General features: G+C 44.7%; 1 protein-coding gene across 1 annotated transcript; it reads right to left on the bottom strand.

Moving 5' to 3' along the window:
- Positions 1-5,461: 5,461 nt before the first annotated feature.
- LOC100821731 (beta-fructofuranosidase, insoluble isoenzyme 1) lies at positions 5,462-9,468 on the bottom strand. Its single transcript, XM_003575030.4, has 7 exons — positions 9,179-9,468; positions 8,527-8,535; positions 7,203-8,056; positions 6,958-7,116; positions 6,257-6,501; positions 5,978-6,068; positions 5,462-5,893 (listed from the first exon to the last, which is right to left on the bottom strand). Exons 1-7 carry the CDS (start codon positions 9,363-9,365, stop codon positions 5,708-5,710), a joined length of 1,731 nt encoding a protein of 576 aa, XP_003575078.1. The 5' UTR covers positions 9,366-9,468; the 3' UTR covers positions 5,462-5,707.
- Between the last annotated feature and the right edge of the window lie 10,457 nt (positions 9,469-19,925).

Raw genomic sequence — 19,925 nt, 5'->3', positions numbered from 1 at the left:
TTTGTCGCCACCCGCTCGAGATAATTAATCTTTCTTTAGCACATTAAATTTCCAGCATCTACTCTAGCTAGCTACGTGCGGCGACGATGGTTGGTCGTTCTTAGCTCGGGTTGGAATATTCGTACTGAGTTTAACAAATGAAAATGACATACTTTCTCTGTTACACAAAACATTTCATACAGAGGATCAAGTAGTTCGTTCTCGTTTCTAGTGTTCGGTCACTTGTATTAAGTTAGTACTAAATGGATGTGAACTGTTATTGACCGGATGCGAGAACCAAAAAAATGAGATGTTTTGCGAAACGAACCAAGAAAATTCATGTTAGTTGTTTTGTGAAACGGATGGAAATTTAGAGTAGCTCGTGACTTTCTCACTGATCAAAGGGAAATCAGTGGTCGATGCTTGTTGTGGCATGTTTAAAACATAATGCTTTCTCACGGAGAGTACTGTTTATGTGTACACACTACAAGGCAATTACAGCCAGAAGTGGATATATTTCAGATTTCAGAAAATCATTTTTACTTCATATATTCATTTGCTAAAAGTATACATAGACACCAAGTGGATCTCCGGCGCACATGGAGTGCCCCGCTAGTTGCATTTGCTGGTAGAATTATCGCCACGCACGATCCAATTCCAAGAGCAAGCTGCAAGCTGCTGTATTCAGTTCCCCGGCCCGTAGTGGAATGGTGCCGATCTATCGGGATCGGTCACCAATATGATCATCGCCTCAAATCGATGAGCACTATAGGTAGTAGATCAATCCAGTATTTGTGCGAGGTACGTGTATACCTCGGCTTTCACAAGGCACCGGGAGTGCTCGTCCTTGTTGTGCCATATGCATGGAAGACTTGGCAAACTAGGTTGTGTTTTTCCCGCTCGGCGCATCGATCGCATTCTCGCTAGAAACCAGTGCCCACCGGCCGGTGTCGACTAGTGGTGTATGCGCATGTTGCGGGTTTTTTGGACCTCACACACTCGGCTGTACTGTTCATGGAAACTATCGATCTCTTTTGGGATATTCGGTTTGACAGTTGCCGCAAAAGGACTAAGGCTTTGACACTGGGTTTGATCGAATAGGAGGAGGAAGACCAAAGAGAGGGAAGGGGCTGGGCACGCACAGAGTAACGAGATACGGGATTGATCAATCCCATCTGTATTGAGGCAAGGGTAAAATTAGAATTTCATGTCCCATGTTCATTCGCTCTCTGTGTATTTTAATTAAGGACAATAATCATGAAATCAAGGCATTTTATCAAATGGAAGAAGTAAATTGAGGTATATTAAAAAGGCCAGTGTATTTAGTCCTTTTGGGACAACTGACCAAGTAAGAAAGGACATTTTGATCGAAACACACCCAACCCTAGCGCCCCGCGAGCCGCTCCTGCGACTCACGGGGTGACCCCCCGCCGCCACCCCAACCTCCCTTCTCCCCCGCGCTCTCTCCCCCGGCGGCAGCAGGGCCTTCCAACTGCCCCACCATCTCCTCCTCTCCGCCTGTCCTCTTCCCTCGCTCTCCCTCGGACTCGCGTGATGACTCGATTCCGGCGGCAAGGGCACGACCTGAGGCGGCGCAATTCCGGTGACGGTGGATCGACCCGTTGTTGCGCAGGTGCTTGGTCTCGCGCACGGCGGCGCAAGCACGCGGTGGCTCGCAGTTCCGCGGCAGAACGGTTCCGGCGACGGCGGCCTGATCCGCGGCGACGCAGGCGCGCGGTGGCTCGCGTGCGGCAGCGTCGTGTGATGGGCTTGCTGCGCCTGGCGCTGCTCTGTTGGTGGCGGTTGCTTGTGCAGGCAGCGGCGGGTCGTGTTGTGGCCGGAAGGCGCGTGCTTGGGCGCTGTGGCAGTTGCTCTGGACGGCGAGCGCCCCTGCTGTTGGTGCTGCACTATTGGTTGAACAGTGCGCCCGGCGTGTGGCAAGGCGCTGCCCCGACAGGCCGGACGGGATATGCCGCTGCTGCGATGTTGCTCGTTGCCGGCAGTCCGCGCCTGCGAGGGTGTGGTTGGAGGTTGCGGGTGGTTCGGGCGATAGCTCAAGAGGCGTGCTTGGTGTGTGTTGGCCGGCTTTGCTGGCCGCACGTGGTTGGCCAGTGCCCAAAGAGAGGCGGGCGTTCGTGTGTGGCCTGATGTGGTCACCAGTGCCGCGTCGCAGGTTGTGCGACGTGCGCCGTTGCGCCCATCCGACAGTACCTCGGGGCTTGCAGCGGGTGCTTCGCCGGGCTCTAGCTCGGGGTGTTGTCGTGTGCACTGCCTGCTAACTTCAGATTCGCTGCGGGTCTGGGTTAGTCTATGCACAGGCCGTTTGGGCCATGTGCCAACGCCTTCCGGGGTTGGTGTTGTGGCTGGTGCGTGCGCCAAGTTGCGCGGCGTGTGGTGGCCTCTGAAGGCGGGACGGTGGGCCATCCAGTTTCTTGCACTAGTGCGGTTGTCGGCGTTGTTTAGACTTTGTCGTTGTTCCTTTGTGTTGCCTTGGTTACATCTGTTTTGCTCGTGGCGCTCCGGGTGAAAACCTTGCCTGACCTTTGTCGGTGCCGACGTCGGCGACGTTCTTGGGCGTCATTCCCTCCTTGGTGGCGTCATCGAGGAGCCCTGGCTAACCTCCATGCCCTGTGGTCCAATCCTTCGGGTGAAACCCCAGATTTGGCTTGCCGGATCGGACGACGGCGACGTTGGTGACGTCGCTCACTTGTTGGAGGCGTTGTTCTCGGAGGATAACCCTTGGCTGGAGTGTGTTCCGCTGGCACACGCCTTGGCTTTAGCGAGCAAGTTTTGGGCACACCGGCATCGTGCAAGTGCGCCACCTTGGATGACAAGGATAGTGGTTAGCGGAGGATCCCGTGCTGCTGCATCTTGGTCGCATGGGTGCACTCGACGGGTATCGACCGATGAATCTGGGGGTTTGTTGTGACCAACAGTGAAGTGGTGAGATATGGTGGCGCAATGTTCGGGACGAGCGCGGTGATCGGCGGCCCGAGGCTTCTGCAGTTGACGAGCGCCTCACGGGCTTGTCTTCGAGTTCTCCGAGGCCGGCGGACCGCGGCGCCTTCTTCACTATCCTGTACTTTGTGTATTTGGCACTTAGGCATGAGGTTGTTTGGTTGCGTTGGTTGTAATGTTAGTCTAGCGGTCGTTGGTCGTGTTCTTGTTTTCAGTGCTCGGTTGTGTCGGCCTGTTCTTGGGTTTGTAAATACATTCTTTCTATCAAGGCATCGAGACGCAAGCTTTGCGTTTTCTCGAAAAAGAAGGACATTTTAGCAAATACAGTATCCTATCTCTTTTAAATTCGGGGTGACTGGGTGTACAATGAGGTGATGTAAGTTTTATCTTAACAGTGCACATATGATGAAAATTGAGTAGTTACATGTATTCCCAAAAGGTTTTAAAACCAATAACTTGGTTGATTTAAAATAAGTATTTTTCCATTAACTTACAGATAGAAGCACGATAATCTAAAACGTACTGTCGTACCTATCTATGTCTCCATTTTACATGTTGATTCTTCACAAATAAAGAGAGAGATAGTTGCACATATTTATAAACTGTGTACTATAATTTTTTAGTTTAGAATAAATTGTTGCACTTCTAAACCTAAAGTCGCACGCCACTTTCTCTGTTCCTAAATATATATAAGATGTTCTAATTTTGTCGTAAGTCAAATCTTTTAAATTTTGACAAAGTTTGTAGAGAAATCTACCAACATCTGAAACTTCAAATTAGTGTGATTAAATTCGTCGTCATATATATCTTCGTAGTATGCTAATATGACATTGTATACGTTAGTACAATTTTAAAAACTAAGTCAACCTAAAACGTATTATATAGGAACATCTTATGTTCAGCAAGGAAGGTAGTATTTGTTAGTTGGCTGTATCTAGTGAAAACCACCTTTACGGTGAAACCTCCATGAATGCCATTGTAAAATGTTTCAACAAATCTAAAAGTTTTGTATATGTCAGAGAAGTGAAGTTTTTATATATGCATAAGATTTCAAGTCCAAACTCAATCTCTTTTACCTGCAGTGAAAAAATATCACAATGAATAGTGTTCCTTCACTACTTGACACTATTCACTTGTAAAGGAGGTTTTCATCTGATATTTTGCCTTGTTGGTATTGATAATTTCTTTTTTTTTCCTGGAAAATGCCACCTAGTTCCAGTGTTTCGATAAGGGAAAAGATAATTAAGTACACCTGACTATCGTGGTAAAAAAATGTAACAAAAGGTAGATCAACTGATCAAGGTCACCAAATTTAACAGCTGGCAAAATTACAAGGCTCATGCAAATTAAGTCACAAAGTCCATGTTGACACATTTATCTTCTCCTTGACCAGATCAGAGGTTGGTAGCAGGCATATTTTCCTTTTAGCAAATCCATATTTTTTTTCAACTGGATTGCAGAGGCTACCAATGATTTATGGCGGTGCCATATCCACGCGGTGGCAATCGCACATGCCATTGATTGCCAACGAATTGTTATTAGTCATAGGCCACACCCCCTCGACCTGGCTACATATGACTTCTTTTTTCTGATGATCAAGGTTCATTACGAAAAGGGAACCATCGCCCGCACAAGTGTGCATTTTTCTTCGCTGGTTTAAACACGATTACGCTGTTTATCCCATTATTAGTACATGCCTACCACGAACTTGTCTAGAAGATATATTCCGAGAATAATGATACTTTTCTTATAGATTCACGAGGAATATATTTGCATCGCTGCTAGTGTGAGCAGAGGCTTGTGGTACCGTGCGTCGTATCTTTTTTCTCTCACTGTTTATAAACACAAACAAATGCCAAAAGAAGCACCAAGTTTCTGTTTTCCAACGTAATGGACAAAGAAAAAGAGGTTGGTGAATCATTATTATTTTCCCATGAAGAGTCCTGTTACAACAATGATCTCCACGTCAGCCTGGAGATTTATGATTAAGCAAGACCTTGATATGGTTATCCAGATTGAAAAGAAAAAAGAATAGTCAATATCTTTTTTTCTTGAAAAAGGGCCCCTCTGTCTCTGAAATAGTCAATCTCTAAATGTCCGGATAAACAACCACTTGTTATCGGCCTTTTATTTTGTTTTGTACATGACCTTCGTAACAGGTCGTTGTCATGTAAAAATTGCTCTTTACTAATATAAAATCCACAATGCTTGGGCCTCCCAACAATATTTCGATGAAAATAAAGGATGATTTTTCTTCACTGGCTGAGGTCTTTACCTTAGCTCTCTAATTATCCCTTTGTACATAACTTTTGTTGATGAAATAGACTTACTGTCGAAACCTCCCCTACAGTTTTCGATCAAAAAAATAAAGGATGATCTTCGTGTCATCGCTGCACTCCGAAAATATTGGAAATAATGATAAAAGGTTCATATATACAATGCTCAATTAACTCCTCGGAGGTAAGTAGTCGGGATAGCATTATCTCATCCAGTGACAGGGTAACAAAGAGAAGTTCTTGGGAAATTGTAGTATAAAAAACATTGGAAGCTCTTTATTATCTTTGACAGCGTACAAAATCAGCGCTGTATTCATACAACAAGTGACCCATACCACTATCATCGTACCAGAAGAACCGTAATACATTCTCTAATAACTTAGATTAATCAAATGGGACCTCATTGAGCAATCAATTTTGTGGAATAAATCGATGTCAAATATACATTAGGGGTCATTTAAAATGGAAACCCGAAAATGGATTACTTGATACACTTAGGCACCATTCATCAACGGTTTCTTCATCTCCCATGCAGTCAGGTGTGATACCTTGATATCTGTCTCCCCATTATTGAACACGTAAAGATGTGCGTTTTGCCCTATCGCCATAGATGGGTACACTCTTGATAAGATACATGTCTTTCCTCCAGCACCAAAGCTCTCGACCACTGACCGGTCAATCTAAAAAATAAAATAAATGTTAGCGAACACAATTTCTATTGTGAAATATACTAGTCAAAATGATGTTGTAAACGGATTTTGTACCAAGCTTCTCAAAGAAATCTTCCCAGATGAAATATCAGTCTCAACAAATCCAGCGAAAGTCGGTTTGTACAGATCAGAGGTAAGAGACGACCTGGTTGGCACAATATGAAACAAAGACGAGTTAGCTGAATGCTACGAAACTATCTACTCCAATATTTAGCACTTTCTCTCGTATAAGAATTATGTATGTGCATGTGTGTGATGGGGGGTTAGCCCCCTCCATGCTTTGTAGTAGTTGAGATGATGCACGAGTGACATGAGAGGGATATTTGTTCATACTTGGTAGGATCACTGCACATAAGGACCACAGGCTTGCCGTATCCATCCTTGAATACTCTGAAGAACACTGCAGTCTTCTCCGCCAGATTGGCAGAAGCCAGCACCCACAGGCCAAAAGGCCCCACCCCACCCTTCACATCCGCGCCCTTCATTCCGCAAAGCTTTTGCGCGTCGTTGCTGAACGCTGGATCAAACGGCTCAGCTTTCTCCAGGCTAGATACCTCGAAGCTCACCTCCACGTCAGACTGCGAAAGCAACGTAAAACACCTTGACGGATTAGCTTGCACTTGCATTTGCAGTTGTCACGACTCAAGAGTCACACCACACGCAAAGAAAAACAAAAGACGAAAGTAAAGAGCAGCTTCTTTGGAAATTAAACTTAGGATCGGTGCACGGTAAAATTCCTGGCCAACCAGCATGCACCCCACGGCGTTGCGTGATAATATATAGGTGATTAAAGACCATTCAAATCTATCGGCATGATGCAAATGTCTGAAAACGAAAGTTGCAGCAGCGACGGCAAGCGAGAGAAACCCGTGGACTTGTGACTTTGCGAATCCAAAACAGAGAAGGACAAGCAGGAATTGGGCACGTAATAAGAATCGTCGCCCATAAGACATGGACCAGATTTCAGAGTGACACTGCTCATGGGGCCCGTGATGGCAAAAACGCTGGCAATACTATTTTTTGTATGCACTAACCTGATAAGACTGCAGGCCTGTGACCTCAAAATTCTGGCCAGGCTTGACGACCTTGTTAGCCACGCTGACAGGCTTGGCCCTGAGCTTCTCGACCTCCTCAACTGGCCACTGCACCAGCTGCTTGCCGCTGGGGTCGAGCCATATCTTCCTCGGAATCGCCTGCAGTTTTACATGCACAATTCAAACAATCAGTTGCCAATTTAAAATTTCAACGACTTGAATGATGAAATGAGTACAGTACATACTTGGATCCCGGCCCAGCCCTTGGCCTTGTCATGCGGCACGCTGTCGGACTCGTTGGCCCACCCGAAGAGGACACGGCGTTGCTTGGCCGGGTCGTAAAACGTCTTGGAGGCGTAGAAGTTGCCGTAGTCGTACTGGAGGCGGCGGTAGTCGCCGTTGGCGTCGTCGGGCACGTACCGGTCGGTCTTGTTGTTATAAGTCCCGACGGTGTAGTAGTCATACCGGGTGAGGTCGAGGCTGTTCTTCAGCACGTACTTGGCAGCAAACTGGGATGTTTCCAGCCCGTTCTGCACCCCGGCTTCGTGCACGGGGAAGAAGTCCGGGCACTCCCACATCCCCGTGAGCGCCGAGTGGAGCGGGTGCTTGGCCCGCTTCCAGGTCTTGAAGTCCCTGCTCCTGTACACGTGCGCCACGCCGCGCCGGCCGTCCTTGAGCCCGCCGACGAGCATCCGCCAGTGCCCGTCGATGTACCAGGCGGTGGTCGGGTCCCTGAACTGCGTCGCGTTCATGCCGGGCTCCGGCACGGCGATCGGGTTGTAGCCCGGCTTCACCCACTCGCGCAGCAGCGGGTCCGACTTGTTCTTCGCCAAGGCGATGTTTTGTATCTGGTAGTTGATGTTGGGCCGGTCGATCCCCGTGTACAGCATCGCCGGCGTGCCGTCCGGGAGGATCGTCGCCGACCCGGACCAGACGCCATACATATCGGTAGGGATGCTTGGCTTGATGGCCGGCTCTAGGGCGATCCAGTTGATGAGGTCGCGTGACACCGAGTGAGCCCAGATAATGTTGCCCCACACGGCGCCCTTGGGGTTGTATTGGTAGAACAGATGGTACCATCCCATGTAGTACAACGGTCCTGTTCCGGAAATTTTTCAAACATGTGAGCTCAAAACATTTTTGGGCTTACAAGATAATCTATTTTAGCACAGTTGCGTTGTTCTTGATTTTGTTTATCTTGTGATCGAATTAGTAAATATTTCTTAGTCAAATGTTCGCTTGCAGTTGCAAATTAGTATATTGCTTGCAAGCTGGAGCTGTTGTCGATTATTGCAGAACGCCAACACCCTATGCATTTGCGGCATGTGGAGTTGGACCATGTACAATTTGAATAGTAACTCTCCTTTCTCTCTTAGAGTCTTCTACAGAAATATATGCATGGTCTTTTTTCTCTTTGATACTCCGGTAAACCTACACTTCTACACAGGCCTGCTTCTACACAACTTGCAACGTGCGTCACAGTTTTTTTTTCCTCTGAGAAACACAGATCTTGTAAGTATGCAAGACAGGGACAAGACAACTACAAGAAATGGATTGAAGAAGTCATACCATTAGGATCTGGAATCGATGAGTTTTGCCGTCCCAGCAATCAGAAGCGGACATAAGAACAGAGAAAAAAAGTGTTGTTAGAACTTAGAACCAAGCATCACTAAACGAGCAAACACGAAACATTATCTTAATGAATAAATACAGATATGCTATACATATTATTATTATACTGGGCTTGGTGAACTGGAAGACTTCATCGTTGTCGGCTACGTACCGAGAAAACTGGACCCTGCAGCTTGACTTTTCTCAAGGAGAGAAAAACAGCTACAAGAACTCCCTAACTAACACTTCCGGCCAGCTGAAAAAAATCCATTCATTTGATACGCCCTTGTCAAGCCGCAATCTTTTGCTCTCCAAACTAACGCACTTGGCTACAAATCAACCAGAACTAAACAGCTTGTATTACCTATATATCTACTCCCTCTTAAATACTCATGTCCTTACGAGGACGAAAACACACATCTCAAATTAGCATGGGCATTGCAGATATATTCTTCCGTCCCATTTATGGCTAATGGTCTGACATGTATACTTGTAAGCTGCCTGCTTGTAGCTTTATACGTGTACATATAAGCTATAGCTAGCTTGAATTGAAGACCGAGAAGAGCTTGAGCAGGCGAAGATTCAGAAAAGTTCAGCAGCAGTATCTTACCGTTGATCCAATTCATGGGAGGCTGGAAGTGATAGCCCGTCCTGAGCAGGGGGCTGACAATGGAGGGCGGAATCGACGGCGACGCCGCCTCGGCCTCGAGACTCCGGTGGATGACATGGGACGCGCTGGCGAGCTGAAGGAGGAGCAGCACCGCGCATGGCGCGAGGACCCATTTCTGAGCCCCCATCGTGTGCAGTTAAGAGGGAGAAGACGAGCTGTGAGAGACAGGGATGGATGGCGAGAAGACCAATGGGGAGTCCAGGTCTATATATAATACTTCATGCCTCCACGGGTTAGCGCGTAGTATGAGCAATCGGATGAATTTTCTAACGAGTTTTTGTGGTTGGGGCTCCCTGCTCAGAATTTTGTACCCGGCGGCCAGTCGGCGATAATACATAACTTCAAATGCATGATGCATGGCAGATTAGTCGGGAATTTTTTTTGTGCGGAATATTAGTCGGACTTACCGAGACTTGAGAGTGTAATTAAGTGGTTTATTTACAAAAGAGATTGTTTGTTGAAGCATTAAATACGGAAATTGCTTGCATAGAGCTTGGAGCCAAAAAACCAGTTTTATTTTTCTTAAACGAAGGAAAGTCTCCGGCCTCCGCATTCTTGAATTTCTCGAATTTACACACCCAGCTTTCCATAATAAAAACTTAAAACCAAACAAAACACCTTACAAAAAATCATTGGATGCAATCTGTTTTAAACTGGCCCCACGATGGCCATCTTCTCCATAATCTACCAAAAACCAACTAGCGGGACCAAATCCAAAGGGGGGAACCATGGGATCAATACAAAGCTTTGTATTCCAAAGACAAGGCCTTCAAAGAAAGATAGTGGTCCGTATGCCGTTGTTGCCAAGTTTCAAACAAACACCTTCAACAAGGACAATAAGCATGTACATCGACAATGTTTGATGTAGCCAAGAGGATGAGATCATGGGTTTTCACCCAAAAAAAAGTGGACTTGTTGTCAAATCCTCCGTGACGCCACCCACCATCTCTAAGTGTAACCAATGCCTGCACCCAAACTTGCGTACTCGTGACACACAGGGCACATGATGTGGAGATACCCAGTCGGGCAGCCTCAAGGCGAGGATATAAGTTCATCAAGGCCGAGCCATGACCAGGCCAAGTCTTGATGTGAGTCAAGTCTAGTGGCTCGGAGGATCTCGGGTAAGCTAACCCAAGATCAGATATGGAATGAGATCTCTTTTGTTAGTAACGAATCAATCTAGGTTATGGCAACATTGTAACCAATTTAAGGTAGGTCGGTTGTCTTTATAAAACCGTCTACATAGGACCCTCGAGAGGTCGAGATCACTGTAACTCAAACCCTAACTATCGACCTCATGTGCTTGTTTGTCATTGCTAGACTCCCGATCGCACAAAGCTCCACCCTACGTGAGCCACCTACGATGACATCTGCCGTGACTTTCCCACAACAGCACCCTTGGTCAATTCGTGTCATGGGAGAAAATGTTGGAATGGAGCAATGCTATGGATGGTTGCATCCTGGTCTGAAGCACTTGTCCTCAGATCCATGCAAAGAAGAGGACATCCGCTAATGCAGTCGTCGCTCGCCTTCGGGCTGTACCCTTGTGCGGCTCCGCCAGGAAAGAGCAGTTGTCCCAACCCATGGCGTTGTCACTCAGCCAATGCTGCACCACCCACCACCCGCTCATCCGAGAAAATTGCGGCCCAGATCATGCACCAAGGCCTACCAACGCCAATTGATTGGGCATCACGAATTCGCGCCTCCATCTCTGAGGCATACCCATGAGTACCATGCCGATGACTGCGCCATCTCCCCACAAGATCATCGACAATGAGTCATCTCCTTGCGAGAAAACCACTCGATGAAATATCTTGCGGTCCCCTTGATCACCATTGGCCACACGGGCTTTGCCCAATATCCTTCTCAAGCGGCGAGGTGAAAGGAGATGGGAAGAGGGTGGCGGTGCCCGCTAGGGTTTGACTCTTCTAGGTCGCCCCTCCGGGACTACATGAGAGTCAACGTTCTCTTTCCGATCATCCGACTCATAAAAATACCGAAAATAGTAAAGGAAAAAAATCATAAGTTTACATCCACACAATGTATGCAAAGAAAAAAAATCATAAGTTCACATCTACAACCTTTTGTATCGGTATCTCATTAGCATTAAATGTGATGTTGTACAATGATAAAAATGTCAACTCTTAGCTAACTCTAAGCCAATTGCTTTAAGAGTCGAGTAAATTTCACGGAACCACACTTTTTGTGACAGTTTTCTCACAAAACCACGGTTGTTTATAATAGTCTCACAAAACTGCAACTTTTAGAACAACTGGTTTCAGAAAACCCTAATCTCAATAATTAAGCTGGTTGATGGCATTTCCGATAACCCGGGGCCACTAGTTAGATGCCATGACATCTTCCCCAATACGTTTTCGACGCAAATTTCAAAAGTCAGCCTTTGCGGATGGCCTGAAAACTTACTCTTTAATTAATCAAAGGACACCCTGCTATTGTCTGCGGTAAAATAAAATGACTACTTGTGTCCTTTGCGGATGAAGACGACACAATACATTATGTTTTCTTGTGAAATTCCGTAGCTAGGTTTGTCGTGTCACACAATTTTTTTTCATTGCTTCTGATTATGTTATACTTTTTAGAAATATATCAGAGTATGGTCCTCAGTATGACGCCATTGTAATTGGTGTGCAAAATTCACACTATGGAAGGACAATAATGTCTAGTCTATTTTTCTTTCGAGTAATTTCTAGTCTACTTGACCTCTAAAGCTGTACATTGAATTTAGAAGGGTAGGTTTAAAAAGTATAAGTGAAAAGTATGAGTGGACGTCGTTACAAATCCACACTATATGAAAGAGGAACAATATTACCTGACCGTATGATTTCAGTCTTTTTTTTGTGGGGATACGATTTCAGTCTTTTTAAACCGAGGAAATGTAGCGCAGAGAATCCGTGAAGGAAAAAGTCTTCCGTTCATTCCAAACAACCTCAAGAAAAGAAAGAAAACGTGCAGATCCAATCGTTCAAATGTATATCTTCTTTGGCCTTTTTATCGGTCAAACGTGAAGCACTTGATTTTGTTGACTTACTCATTAGATAGTAGAGGGAAAAGTGGGAAACTCGGGGTACACCAATCCTGCAATCGGAAAATAGCTTTGCAGGGTCAGTAATCGGCCCCGGTTAATTGCTCAAAATAAGGTCACGTTTTGCACGATCAACAACACCGGGCCAATTGACAGGGCATCATTGCACGCACGGGTAGGAGTACTAGGAAACCGACGAATCGAAATTCGACAGTGACTCTCGATCGTAAGTAAACAAACACTTGATTTCAAACACATGATGCTGCCTATGACGAAAAAACGGAGCGCGTTGAATTTTCTCGCCGTACCGTGTACAGTTCAATTGCGGACAGTACGCATGATTCGTAAGTCAAAGTCGTGCAGTTCAGATAAATGGCAGCTTCAATTTCAAAAGAAAAGAAAACGAAGAAGATAAACGTCAATCGTGGAGAAAAAAAGAGAGCAGCTGATGCGTGGAGCTCTTTCCGTGCGTTAACACAGAAATTTCACGAAACAGCTCCACTTTGGAAAACGGGAGGTCGTCATCCCTCGTGCTCGAATATTGCTGGCTCGTGCTGGTGCCGCGCGTGGGGGGGCGTGCTGTCAGGTGGGACGTCGTCGCGGAGACCGGGATCGATTTGCTGTTACAGAGCTAGCACAATCTCTGTTTTGTATTGTCTTCCGGTTATGGCAGTAATCGAGCCAGCAGCGCGCCCCATGCCGGGGAGATCTGTATACATCGGCCGGCCGTGCGCGCGTTGACCCGGCGGCTAAGAACAAGATCAAGATGCCGCGAAAGACGATTTGCATAATATATAATTATATAGATATTGGGAAGCAAACTCAGAGCTCGCTTTTGGCTTATGAAAATCAATGGAGGGTGTACTATCCATGTCGGCAACAACGAATGCCGTGTCAGCATATCTTACAAACCAGGACCGATTGCGAACCGAGCGCCAGTTTCGATCTTTCCATTATCAATCCCCAAAAAACCAACTTTCTCTTGAGTAGCATGCTGTAAAAAAAAAAGTCACAAGAGTAGCACCTAACTTTTGGATTTAAAATCACAACTTAGGTTTTATTGGTAGAACCAACTTAGATTCAAGACCTAATTTTAGCATGGGTGAACGTACTTATTTGAATTTATTCAGGTTTTAACAGATGATAGGTCTTTCAATGCCAGTGATATATCTATCAACAGCGACAGTTCTTCAGCCAGTTTGGGTGGTGAACTGGTGGCTAGAACGTTGGTGTTCTGTTCTATCTAATTTTTCACTTTGGGTCAGATGATTGAACTTAAAATAATATAATGGTGTGCAGAGGCCAGGCATGTTTCCTACTTTTTGAAAAATCGATCAACCGCGAGTGTACGTGTGGTGATTTCTTCAACGTCAAAATCTCCAAAAAATGGTACATGTGTTTATAAAGGTGAGTATACACACGTGTTTATGAACATCTCCGTCCGCATTGTCTTTTAAGAAAAATGGTGTAGCTATATTTTAGTTGCCTAATTTTTAAGAATAAGTCTTTAATTTCAGTTGCCGCATCAGAACCGTTAGATTAAGATTTGAGAGTCATCTCCACTCTCTCATTTCTCACGGTTACCGTTGGATTAAAATCCAACGACCACGCACATCAACTTATGTCTAATTAAAAATCAGACAACTTCTAAATAAGAAACCCGTTAAAAATAATACTGTCAGGAAGATCATCCGGCACGACCGACCGCGCCTCGGCTGGAATTGTAGATCTATTCGCCTTTTTTATTTTGAGAAAGAGTAGAATTATGACGAGCAACGGAAGCAAAGAAACACGCATCATCTGCTGAGACGTCAAAATTCACATATCACGACCGATTCGATATGCGATGCATATCGTTATCCGATCAATTACTCATCGTGTATATCGATCGTCTCATAAACTTTTTTCTAGTCTTCCTCTCTCTCCGATCAATGCGTGGCTGTTATCGCATCCAGCAGCGCATGTGACGAACGTATTTTTCTAACCGTGCGTGGCTGGCGGCTATAATAGGCTGGCACGTCGCGACGACTTGTACTGGCACGTTACACATCTCTCGAGAAGCCTAAATAGCGTGACCGTTTACGCTAGAGTCCACTCGGAGAGGGGTTTCTAACTTTCTCTAAGAACAGGGCATGAATAATAATGTATAAAAACAAAATGAACGATTAGGGAGTAGAAAACCCAAGGCGCTACGCCGGGAGGCATGACCGGAAGGCGGAAGCTTCCCAGACAGAGGCTCCCACGAGCCGATGGGTTCTTTACTTATTTTTTCCAGATATATATAAATTCGAACTACTACAGGTTTGGAACTAAATTATGAGTGGTTTCTATTGGTAGATTTCTTGCAACGAAAACTTGAGAGTTAGACCCATGTTTTAGTGAAAAAATCGTTCTTGATTACTATTATTGCACTGTCTTGTTACTCAGACATGTCATGCCTTGATCTTAGTATAGAAGTAAGAAGACACAAGTCAAGACAATACGTCAAGGATAAACTCGGCAATACTCTATCGTCTTATACTAAGTGACTCAAATTTGTCCAAATATGTATGTATCTATATCCAAAAAACATTTCGATGCATTTAATATTTTGTAACTTAATATGGGACGGATCTAGACAAGACAATTATGTACTCGCAAAAAAAAAGACAAGAAACTTATAAGATTCTTCGGATAAGATATATGCCCTGTTTGGTTGGGTTTAAAACTGTTTTTTCACTTTTGGCTTATAAGCCAAAAAACACATATTTAGGTGATTTTGGTTTTTTGCTTACACCATCATCTAACAATATCAAGTATAAAACTAAAAGGCAAAAACGAAAGCACCTAAATATGTGTCTGTGTGCCTTATAAACCAAAAGTTAAAATTGAGGTCCCAAAACGCGCCCACTTACTGGTATAAGATACAAAGACAAGACACCAGTGGCAGTGCGAAACATCACGAGATACACACGGCCGGCACCACTTGCAGGCTGCCAAGGAACTTGGTTATAAAAGCTATGAGCCCATGATAAAAAGGGCCACTGACGTTACATTTTTATTTGAGGTCGCGTCTTAGTCTTCGGAGAAGCCCAGAACGGACAATGCTAAGTTGCTAACCCTGGGCAACTTACATCAAGTTTATCTTGCGTCATAGCCCAAGAAGACTAGAAAAGGCCGGGCCCAAAAACGTGCGTGATCCTAGAGTAAGTTTGCACGAGCAAAATGTTTTTTTTCTGCGGGTAGCAACAATGCATTTTATTTAAACTAGTCCTCCGTTTCATACGATGAAATATTACATGTATCTAAACGTTTTTTGGATATAGATACATTCATGTTCTGGGACGGACCTAGCGGTATGGCAAGCCACGGAGGCCGCCACACCTAAAATTCTGTTCAGCTGTTCCATATATAAAGTATATAGTCCGTCTAACTAACTTATTGGGCATTATGGATATGTTTGGTTCATGCCAATTTGTGCCCTACCAATTTTTACTAACAATTTGCTAGCCAAACAATTGGTTAGATATTTTTTGACTCCAAGTTTGTCAAAAATTTTGCAAAAAGTTGTAAATGAAATGTAAGGCAGGTGGGCAATATTTCATGGGCAACCAATTTTATTTTATTTTGCAACAAACCAGATGGAGACCTTCGATCTTCCGCCTTTTCCATGTTTTTAATTTTAAGGTATTTTGAATGCATGTATCTTACTTTTGGATTTTTACTATGCTTGTTGAACATAGAGTAATACATATCTAGTATTTCAGTGAGCTTTTCTACAGTTGCATTGCACCACTCTATCCAAAATAAGTGTCACAATTTTGAACTTAGCCCACTACAACTTTGTACTAAACCAACAAAACTTATTATGGATCGAAGGAAGTACATTATTTTTTGTTGTGTAAATTCCGTCATAGCTTGAAATTTATCCTAAGTCCGCCACTGTTCATATTTGAGCAAATGTGAGTCACTTAATATGGGACGAAGAGAATATCATATTTCGCCTCTTTTTTTTGCTGTCGATGCTGAAGATTTGGCAGCGGAAGGTTTATGGTTGCGTCACCGTGTAATTTGCGGTATAATTTGGCCGAAATTCATATTCCCTCCGTCTAACAAATTAAGGATGTCTTAACTTTGACTAAATTTGAATGCATCTATACACTAAGTCACGTCTAGATACATTTAAATTTTGACAAACCTAAGACATCTTTTGTTGGACGGAGGGAGTATGAAAAATTGTTTGCGATTCTCGTGAATAATATGGATTTTTGGCTCCCGAGATCCAGTGCTCCCTATAGTTCAAACATCATGAAAATCATGTTTTGAAGTTTCGAAAAAATCTGAATTTTGTTTGTAGTGTTAGTACAGATTTATACTACACATCTATACATTTTTGTGTAAGATTCATTAATTTGTGGTCTGTGTAAAAATATTTTCTTCTCTCCTTTCCGCCTGGCTCCGAACAACACTCGGCGTTTTCGATATTGTCAGAGATTTCACCGTTGGATCGTCACGAAATTTCATGAGATACTAGTAGACACAATTGCACACAATCCCACCGAAGGGATCCTTCAAACATTTCTTGAGCCAGCGGGAAGCATGCGAACAAGTCAGATGTTCGTGCTGTGTCGCACAGGCGCGAGAAATCGAAACAACATTCGGTGTTTTGAAGTTTTTTAGAGATCCCACCGTTGGATCGCGATGAAATTTCATATTGTATTAGTAGGAAAAATTCCGCACAATCCCACCGAAGGGATCGGCTAACCCTTTCTTGAAGCATCGGGAAACATGCAAACAAATCGGTTGTTCGTGCTGTCCCGCACGGTCGGAAGAAATCCAAACAACACTCGGTATTTTGAATTTTTCCGGATATTCCAAATTGCACATTATGGTAGCAGACAAAATTCCGCACAGTACCACCGAAGGAATCGTTGAACATTGCTCGAATCAGTGGGAAACATGTGAACATCGTGCTATCATGCATGGCCGCAAGAAATCCGAACAACACTCGGTACTTTGGTATGGGCTGGAGATTTCACCGTTTGATCGCGACGAAATTTCACAGCGTCGTAGACATAATTCCAAACAATCTCACCGAAGGGATTGTCGAAACAGTTCTTGAGGTAGTGGGTACCTTTCTAGAGAGAAAGGAAACAGGAGGAAGAAAAGAGTAGGAGACTGGAAAGTAAGAGGAAGATGAAAGAAAAACGTGAAAAAACCATCCTACCTTCTGAGGTCTCATTTGATTCAAAGGATTTCCATAGGAATTTTGGAGGTTTAAAATTCTTAGAATTTTTTCCTATGTTGGTCGTTTGATTCGTAGGATCGAATCTTATAGCAATTTTTTCCTAAGGAATCATTTGTACTACATTTCATAGGAAAATTTACATCCACTCCAACCTATTGTAGAAATTCTTTGGTCCAATCAACTAAACTTTGGTGCAAACAAAATCTTATAGGGATCAAGTGGGCGTGACATTGCAAACCTACATTTTTCATATTCCTTTATTTTTCCAATCCCATGAATCAAATAAGCCCTCAGTTTGGAGAGGGGGGCCCTATTGAATTAGCCTTCATTAGAAATTCAAAATGGCTAGTAAAACGCGAAATAAATTCCCAGATAGGCCAGCAAATTCATTAGAAATTCAAAATGGCTAGTAAAACACGAAATAAATTTCCGGATTTAAGCCAGCAACTGTTGCCTTCGTCTGTTCTTCTCTTCATACATCTCATGTCACAAGCAGAGACTCCTCACAAGTTGCTAAAGAAAAGTTGCATGCCTTTGAGATTTCAGACGATAAGGAGCAACGGCTACCCGCAAAAAAAAAAGACGATAAGGAGCAACGGCTGCCGTCGACGGCGTCCCCCTGTCGCAGTCGGCAGTCGCTTCATCGAAGTGCTAGTCAAGCCTTGCTGCAGCGAGCAACGGTCCAAATACAGTCATAACTAAACGTCCGATCAAAAGACTTCTCTCTAATCATTTCTCCGTGTGGAAAGGAAACCGATGCTTGCTGTGTCAGTAACTAGAGGTTAGAGCGGCACATGCTCTGTTGATTGAGGCCGTTTCTGCTGTGTGAACCTACTCCCGATGAGAGAGTACCAACCAACGTTGTGTGTCCCGAACATACAATTTTCTATGCGTGATCGGATCCAACTTTGTTCGTACATGGAGTTCTAGAGGTATCTTAATGCTTAATGGGGGTTCTTCTTTACATGTAGTTTGGATCGTCAGATTCGTACGGCAAACCTACGTGACAGTTCAATTTGGGTGGAGGCAACAATTGAGGCAACTGCAAAGATTCGTAGAGTAGAGGCTACATCTATTAAACTATTAATTCAAACAAAGTTACATCGCCAAATTATAGTACAAGGATACTCTACATGACAGCTAACTACGTACGTACTTTCTCCGTTCTAAAATGTAAAAAAAGTCATACTAACTTTATTCTAAATCAAACTTGTTAAACTTTGATGAAGTTTTTTTTTCCCCGAAGAAAGGAGATATATTAATCAAACAGAGTTTACATCATGATGCAAAGGACTGCATCTAAGCCAGGAGGCAACTTGTTGGCTGGACCTAGCAAATGCTGCTAAGTCATGACTAACCCTGTTTTGTAAGCGATCAATTTTAACGACTACAATCTCCCTCCCGGAAGCAAGAAGCCTCCTAGACTCCAGAACAATGTTCCGGTACTTCGAACGATCAGTATTCGCCTGACCTAGCAGTGTCTTCACTTGGCTGCTATCCGTCTCAAGGATAATCGGCATCACGGTCTGCCTAATAGCCAGCGCAAGGCCCTCCATACAGGCAGCAAGCTCAGCTTCCAGGGCGTCGCTGCAGTGCCTCAGGCACCTCACGGCACTGAAGATAATTTTCCCTTCATGGTCATGGAGTATCATACCTGCACCAGCTTCACCCGTGTCAGCAACAAAGGAACCGTCAACATTTAGCTTGGCCCAATTTGCGGGAGGCGGCTTCCACTGCAACTCCGTGGCCGCCGTATCTCTCTTCCTGGGACATGGTGCAACAGAAGCCATGATAGTTTGCTTCCCTTTGATCACGTCCACCGTGGGATGATGCTTAATCAACGTGAGGGATTCCACATAGCTCTGCAAAAACTTCTGAGAAGCAGCAATCGGAGGAGCAGGTTTTGCATGTGTTATCTCATTGTGTGCATACCATATCCTCCATAATAGCATGAGAACCATAGTCCGGTGCAGATCATTGAGCTGAGACAGCAAGATCAGGAGCCATTCTTTCCCATCGTGCGCAACAGATTGTACAGGCGGGATGTTCCAACAGTCGACCATGGCCCCCCAGAGTGCTCGAGCATGCGGGCAGCAGCAGAAGACATGGAAGGTGTCCTCCTCACCGTTCCCGCAGATGAGGCAGGTGCCCTGCAGCTCCATCCGGCGACTCTTCTTATTTGCACGTGTATAAAGACTGTTCGACGCTAGCCTCCAGGCAAAGATACGGACTTTTTGCGGCACATTCGCTTTCCAGATCGTATCCCAACATGGCCGGCTCCCATCTGACCGATCAGACGAGGCTCCTGCACCCGGTTCCAGAGCCACAAGACGAAGCCCAAGCTTGTAAACACTTCTTACAGAAAAACACCTGAACGCTCTGGATGCCAAGCAAGGAGATCATCATCATTACGGGTG

Source organism: Brachypodium distachyon, chromosome 3, assembly GCF_000005505.3.
Source record: "Brachypodium distachyon strain Bd21 chromosome 3, Brachypodium_distachyon_v3.0, whole genome shotgun sequence".
Lineage (NCBI taxonomy): Eukaryota > Viridiplantae > Streptophyta > Magnoliopsida > Poales > Poaceae > Brachypodium > Brachypodium distachyon.
Note: the sequence above shows the minus strand (reverse complement) of the source record. Positions and strands in the feature narration are given on the sequence as shown.

Excerpts from the sequence above, each read along its gene's own strand:
- LOC100821731 (XM_003575030.4), bottom strand. The coding sequence starts at position 9,365 with ATGGGGGCTCAGAAATGGGTCCTCGCGCCATGCGCGGTGCTGCTCCTC. Across the intron at positions 6,069-6,256 it reads ATGTGCAGTGATCCTACCAA|GTCGTCTCTTACCTCTGATC; the intron begins GTATGAACAAAT and ends TGTGCCAACCAG. Across the intron at positions 5,894-5,977 it reads AGATTTCTTTGAGAAGCTTG|ATTGACCGGTCAGTGGTCGA; the intron begins GTACAAAATCCG and ends TTTATTTTTTAG.